Below are 7,090 nucleotides of genomic sequence, written 5' to 3'. Positions count from 1 at the left end.
AAGGAAGGGAGGGAGGAAGGAAGGAAAGAAGGAAGAATGAAAGGAAGGAAGGAAATGAAGGAAGGACAGAGGAAAGAAGGCAGGAAGGAAGGCAGGGGGAGGAAAGAAAGAGAGAAGGAGGGAGGGAGGAAGAGAAGAAAGAAGGAAGGAAGGAAGAAGAAAGGGGGATGGAGGAAGGAAGGAAGGAAGGGAGGAGAGAAGGATGGAGGGAGAAAGAACAGATGGAAGGAAGGAAAGGAAGGGAGGGAGGAAAGAAGTAAGGGAGGAGAGAAGAAGGGAGGGAGGAAGGACAGATGGAAGGAACGACGGAGGAAATAAGGAACGAGGGAGGGCGAAAGGAAAAGAGGAAGGGAAGAAAGAAGGCAGGGAGGAAGGAAAGGAAGGAAAGAAGGAAGGAAAGGAAGGAAAGAAGGAAGGAAAGGAAGGAAGGAAGGAAGGAAGGAAGGAAGGATATTTTGGGATATTTACAGAAGTTACCAAATATAATTATTTGCCCAATAAAGGGTTAAACTGCAGCTTCTTATTTACTCCTCCTCCTCCTCCTCCTCCTCCTCCTACCTTGCTGATCAGGAGTCGGTGGGGATCGCCCCGGGGTCCGGCAGCGAGCAGGTGACTTTCTTCTCCGAGGAGATCACGGCTTCGTTGCGGATCGAGCCGAAGACACACTGCAGCTTATCGGACCGGGTCAGTCTGGGAAGGCGGGGAATGTCGATTTCAACCTGGAGAGAGAAGAGAGAAAAAAAAAAGAGTGATTATTCCTCAGAGCTGACTTTTACTGACTGTCCTTGAATGCAGCATTTTATTGGGCAAATAATTATATCTGATAACTTCTGTGGATATCCCAAAATATCCTTCCTTCTTTCCTTCCTTCCTTCTTTCCTTCCTTCCTCCCTGCCTTCTTTCTTCCCTTCCTTTTTTCCTTTCTCCCTCCCTCGTTCCTTATTTCCTCCGTCCTTCCTTCCTTTCCTTACTTCCATCTGTCCTTCCTTCTCTCCTCCCTTCCTTCCTTCTTTCCTTCCTCCGTCCTTCCTTCCTTCCTTTTCCTTACTTCCGTCTGTCCTTCCTTCCTCCCTCCTTCTCTCCTCCCTTCCTTCTTTCCTTCCTCCATCCCCCTTTCTTCTCCCTTCCTTCCTTCTTTCTTCCCTTCCTCCCTCCCTCCTTCTCTCTTTCTTTCCTCCCCCCTACCTTCCTTCCTTCCTTCTTTCCTCCATCCTTCCTTCCTTTCCTTCCTCTATCCTTCCTTCCTCCCTCCCTTCCTCCCTCCCTCCCTCCCTTCCTTCCTCCCTCCCTCCCTCCCTCCCTTCTTTCCTCCATCCTTCCTTCCTTCCTTCCCTCCTTTCCTTCCTCTATCCTTCCTTCCTTCCTTCCTCCCTCCCTTCCTTCCTCCCTTCCTTCCTTCCTTCCTTCCTTCCTTCCTTTCAATGAGTGTCCTATAAAGGGTTAAAAGCAGTTATATTGTTGGTTGTAGCTGAGTTACAGATAACACTGAATATCTGCCTGGTATTCACTTCAGTTCAATACAAGTTTATTCATCAAGGGCATTTTTCTACAGTAGCTCAATAGATGGACACACACACACACACAGACACACACACACAGACACACACACAGACACACACACACACACACACACACACACACACACACACACACACACATAAAGTACTGTGACAAAGCTAAAAACTGTAAGCGAGGGTAAAAGTACAAGGTAACGACTGAATTTAAAGTCCCTGAACACTAGAAGTTTCAAATTTTAAGTATTTTATTTATCATCAGATTATATCAGATTAAAAACAAATTCTTTGCTATTATTTAATTCCAGTTTCATAACAGACTGGATGTTATTGTTTTATAAGAGGCCTGTCACTACTGATTAAAATCTTGCAGAAAGAAATAAATCAAGTTAAATAATTAAAACTTTGGGATTTAGGAGATAACAGTGTGTTCATTTAGGATCCCATTTAGGCTTCACAAACTGTGTTTCAAGATTTCTGTGTTCAGGATTTAGTGATTAGCATAAACCCGCCCCTGCTGCTGTAGAGGTAATAAATACATTCAGCACACACTACTACTACTACAGTCTACAGTTAGCCAGTTAGCTGAGTTAGCTGCCGAGTCAGTAGCTGAGTTAGCCGCCGAGCTAGCAGCCGAGTTAGCAGCAGAAAGCTCTCAGAAGTAGCGTCCATGTTTCTGGTAGAGGTGGTGACTTTGATTGACAGGTGACACTTGGTAGGGGGCGGGGCTTCAGTGTTTGGGAGCAGAGAAAGAGGCTGATTTTTACACAACTTTGAAGCCTAATTTCATATATTTGGCGATTTTTTTTAATCATTCAAATTTGGCAGGGTGGTTAACAACACACTTTTCTGTGGTATGTCAAACTCAGAACACATATTTATTCTTACTTTACACGGACTTTAAACCAATGCAATGCTACATTTTGGATGATTTTTTTCCACCTGCTGAAATATTATCAATATAATATAATATGTTAATATTAATCTCCAGGTATCTGCATAATCATTATTTCACTATTATACTAAAACATGATGGTTAGTTAACAGGAAATAGAGATAAAGGAGGAAATATTCAACTTTAGACTAGTGTGTGTGTGTGTGTGTGTGTGTGTGTGTGTGTGTGTGTGTGTGTGTGTGTGTGTTATTGACAACAAAGAGGTGTGTGTGTGTAAGCGAGAGAATAAGTGAGAACGTAAATACAACTGAATGCCCTTGATAAATTGTGTGTGTCTGTGTGTGTGCGTCTCTGTGTGCATGTGTGTGTGCATGTGTGTGTGTGTGTGCGTGTGTGTATATGTGTGTGCATGTGTGCGTGTCTCTGTGTGTGTGTGCGTGTGTCTGTGTGTCTCTCTGTGTCTCTCTCTCTCTCTGTGTGTGTGTATGTGTGTGCGTGTCTCTGTGTGTCTCTGTGTGCATGTGTGTGTGTCTCTCTCTCTGTGTGTGTCTCTCTGTGTGTGTGTGTGTCTCTGTCTGTGTGTGTGTGTCTGTGTGTGTGTCTCTGTGTGTGTGTGTGTCTGTGTGTGTCTCTGTCTGTGTGTGTGTGTGTCTCTCTCTGTGTGTGTGTGTGTGTCTCTCTCTGTGTGTGTGTGTGTCTGTGTGTGTCTCTGTGTGTGTGTGTGTGTGTGTGTGTCTCTCTGTGTGTGTGTCTGTGTCTGTGTGTGAGTGTGTGTGTGTCTCTGTGTGTGTGTGTCTCTCTGTGTGTGTGTGTGTGTGTGTGTGAGTGTGTGTGTGTCTCTGTGTATGTCTGTGTGTGTGTGTCTCTCTGTGTGTGTGTGTGTGTGATTACTATTCTCCTGCGCTGCTCAAACATCAGCTCCTCATTACTCCTCGCTGACCTGAACCGTTTTAATTTCGCAGCTGAAGTTTTAATTTCAAACTTTCTGATCTCGAGTAGCTCCTGAATGAATTCACAGGAGACTTACTCCTCCTCTTCCTCCTCCTCCTCTTCCTCCTCCTCTTCCTCTTTCTTTTATTTTTTTTTATAAAGAAGGTAAAAGCTGCATGATTTAAAGCCAAAAACCAAACTTGTCTTATCAGATTAAAAGCACACAGCAGAGACAACGGTCCCAAACTCCCTAATTAAGATGCAGCAGATTAATCAATCTCTGAGCAGCAGAAATGTTTGCTGAGGTTAAACCTAGAAGAAGAAGAAGAAGAAGAAGAAGAAGAAGAAGAAGAAGAAAGAGAAAAGCTGGACTCAACTCCTCTCTGACAGAAACTAGCAGATATCTCAGAGGATTTGGAGATAATGAAGTCCAAATTAAAATGTTTAGAACTGAATTTGTGCAAAGTTTGTGACTTTAGAAGAAGACAAAAAGTCTCATGTTTGTTAAATCCTCCTGTTGTCCTCAAGTCAAGGAAGGGAGGAAGGAAGGAAAGGAGGAAGGAAGGAAGGAAGGGAGGGAAGGAAGGAGAGGGGGGAAAGGAAAGAAAGGAAGGGAAGGCAGAGGAAATAAGGAAGGAAGGAAGGTAGGAGGGAAGGAAGGAAGAAGGAAGGAAAGGAAAGAGGAAAGAAAAGACGGAAGGGAAGACAGAGGAAATAAGGAAGGACGGAAGGTAGGAGGGAGGGAGGGAGAAAGGAAAAGATGAAAGGAGGAAGGAAGGAAAGAAGGATAGAGGAAAGAAGGAAGGAAGTAGGAGGGAGGGATGGAGAAAGGAAAAGAGGAAGGGAGGAAGGAAAGAAGGAAGGAAAGAAGGACAGAGGAAATAAGGAAGGAAGGAATGGAGGAAGGAAAGGAGTAAAGAGGGAGGAAAGAAGGATGGAAGAGAGGAAGGGAGGAAGGAAGGAAAGGAGTAAAAAGGAAGGAAGAAAGGAAAGGAGTAAAGAGGGATTAAAGAAGGAAAGGAGGAAAGAGGGAGGAAGGAAGGAAGGAGAGAAGGAAAGGAGTAAAGAGATAGGAAGGATAGGAAGGAAGGAAGGAAAGGAGGAAAAAAATTCTGCCTCCAACTCAAATGAGGAGCATAAATATAGATTAAAGTAGCAGCTCGCAGGACTCAGACTCTGAATTGGATTCGGCTTCTCAAACTTGACATAAAGTGGTTATAATCAATATTTGTTCATTATAATAATATATGAGCTGTCAGGGTAATGTAATGCAGCTTTAAGGAGCTTTATAGTTGAGTTTCAGCTCAAGGAAGGAAGGAAGGAAGGAAGGAGGGAAGGAAGGGAGAAAAAGGGAAGAAGGAATGAAGGACAGATGGAAGGGAGGAAGGAAGGAAGGAGGGAAGAAAGGGAGGAAGGAAGGAAGGAAGGGAAGGAAGGAAGCGAAGCAAGGAAGAAGGGAGAAAAGGGAGGAAGGAAGGAAGGAAGGGAAGAAGGAAGGAAGGGAAGAAGGAAGGAAGGAAGGAAGGAAGGAAGGAAGGAAGGAAGGAAGGAAGGGAAGAGGAAGGAAAGGAAGGAAAGAGGGAAGGAAGGAAGAAAGGGAGGAAGGAAGGAAGAAAGAGAAGAAGGAAGAAAGGGAGGAAGGAAGGAAGGGAAGAAGGAAGGAAGGAAGGAAGGAAGGAAATAAGGAAGGAAGGACAGGAGGATGGAAGGAAGGAAGGACAGATGGAAGGAAGGAAGGAAGGAAGGAAGAAAGGAAGGAAGGAAGGAAGGAAAGACGGAAGGAAGGAAGAAAGGAAGGAAGGGAGGAGGAAAGAAGAAAGGAAGGAAGAGGGGAAGGAAGGAAGGAAGGAAGGAAGGAAGGAAGGACAAGAAGGAAGGAAGAAAGGAGGGAAGAAAGGGAGGGAGGAAGGAAAGAAGGAAGGAAGGAAGGAAGGAAAGAAGAAAGGAAGGAGTGAGGAAGGAAGGAAGAAAGGGAAGAAGGAAGGAAGGAAAGAAGAAGGAAGGAAGGAAGGACAGAAAGAAGGATAGATGGAAGGAGGGAAGAAAGGGAAGAAGTAAGGAAGGAAGGAAGAAAAGAGGGAGGAAGGAAGGAAGGAAGGAAGGAAATATGGAAGGAAGGAAGGAAGGATGGAAAGAAGGAGAAGTCCAACTAACAGCTCTAGAAGAAACCAGACGGATATAAAAAGAACAAATGAAACTGTAAACAGCTCCAGACGTTATAAATGATTTACATAACTTTAATAAATACATGTTTCTGACCTGATTGTAATCATGGTTCAACCTTTACGTCTGAAGATCAACAATCACTACAATCTACATACACAACACATTTAAGGAGGGAAGGAAGGCAGGACAGATGGAAGGAAGGAGGGAAGGAAGGAAGAAAAGGAGGAAGGAAATATGGAAGGAAGGAAGACTGACAGAAGGAAGGATGGACAGATGGAAGGAGGGAAGGAAGGAAGAAAGGGAGGAGGGAAATATGGAAGGAAGGAAGGAAGGCAGGAAGGAAGGAGGGAAGGAAGGAAGAAAGGGAGGAGGGAAATATGGAAGGAAGGAAGGACGGACAGAAGGGGAGGGAGCAAAGTAGGAAGGAAGGAAATATGGAAGGAAGGAAGGACGGACAGAAGGAAGGATGGACAGATGGAAGGAAGGAAGGAAGGATGGAAGGAAGGCGAGAAGGAAGGAAGGAAGGAAGGAAGGAAGGACGGACAGAAGGAAAAAAGGAAAGATGGAAGGAAGGAAGGAAGAAAGGGAGGAAGGAAATATGGAAGGAAGGAAGGAAGGATGGACAGATGGAAGGAAGGAAGGACGGACAGAAGGAAGGAAGGAAGGAAGGAAGGAAGGACGGAAGGACGGACAGAAGGAAGGAAGGAAGGAAGGAAGGAAGGACGGAAGGACGGACAGAAGAAAGGAAGGAAGGAAGGGAGGAAGGAAGGAAGGAAGGAAGGAAGGACGGACAGAAGGAAGGAAGGAAAGGAAGGAAGGAAGGAAAGATATCTTCATACCTGCTGCGTCTTCTTGCAGCTGAGGTTCGGCGGCTCAAAGTGCTCGATCTGAACACACTTCTGATTGGGCGACCAGAGCCAGGTGTTATCCTCCGACGAGCGGCTGCACTCCTGCTTCCTGGTGCACCTGTGAGACAAGCAACCGGTGATGACATCATTCACACAAGCAGCCGGTGATGACGTCATTCACACAAGCAGCCGGCGATGACATCATTCACACAAGCAGCCGGCGATGACATCATTCATCACAAGCAGCCGGCGATGACATCATTCACACAAGCAGCCGGCGATGACATCATTCACACAAGCAGCCGGCGATGACATCATTCACACAAGCAGCCGGCGATGACATCATTCATCACATTTTACATTTACATTACAATTATTACAATTCAATTTTCTAATATTAATATTTATAAAACTTCTACTTAAAGGTGCAGTGTGCAGACAGGGCTTCCTTCTTTCCTCCTTTCTGCCACCCTTCCTTCCTTCCTTTCATTCCTCCCTTGCTTTCTTTCCCCCTTCCTTCCTCCCTCTCTCCCTCCTTTCCTTCCTTCTTCCTCCCCTTTCCTTCCTTCTTCGTTTCTTCCTCCCTACCTTCCTCCTTTCCTTCCTTCTTCCTCCCTCCCTCCCTTCCTTCCTTCCTCCCTCTCTCCCTCCCTCCCTCCTTCCCTTCCTTCCTTCTTTCCTCCCTCCCTCCTTCACTTCCTTCTTCCTTCCCTTCCTTCCTTCCTCCTCCCTCCCTT

General features: G+C 45.4%; 1 protein-coding gene across 1 annotated transcript in view; it reads right to left on the bottom strand.

The window, feature by feature from the left end:
* The window catches only part of LOC128353113 (plexin-B2-like), a 63,997-nt gene that overhangs the window by 48,148 nt on the left and 8,759 nt on the right, over positions 1–7,090 (bottom strand). The window contains exons 8-9 of the mRNA XM_053313800.1: positions 6,345–6,471; positions 588–719 (exon numbers count right to left, since the gene is read on the bottom strand). Coding sequence (XP_053169775.1) covers positions 588–719; positions 6,345–6,471 — 259 coding nt within the window. The remainder of the gene's footprint in view (positions 1–587; positions 720–6,344; positions 6,472–7,090) is intronic.

The sequence above is a fragment of the Scomber japonicus genome, chromosome 23 (assembly GCF_027409825.1).
Source record: "Scomber japonicus isolate fScoJap1 chromosome 23, fScoJap1.pri, whole genome shotgun sequence".
Lineage (NCBI taxonomy): Eukaryota > Metazoa > Chordata > Actinopteri > Scombriformes > Scombridae > Scomber > Scomber japonicus.
This window is presented reverse-complemented; position numbering and strand designations above follow the sequence as displayed.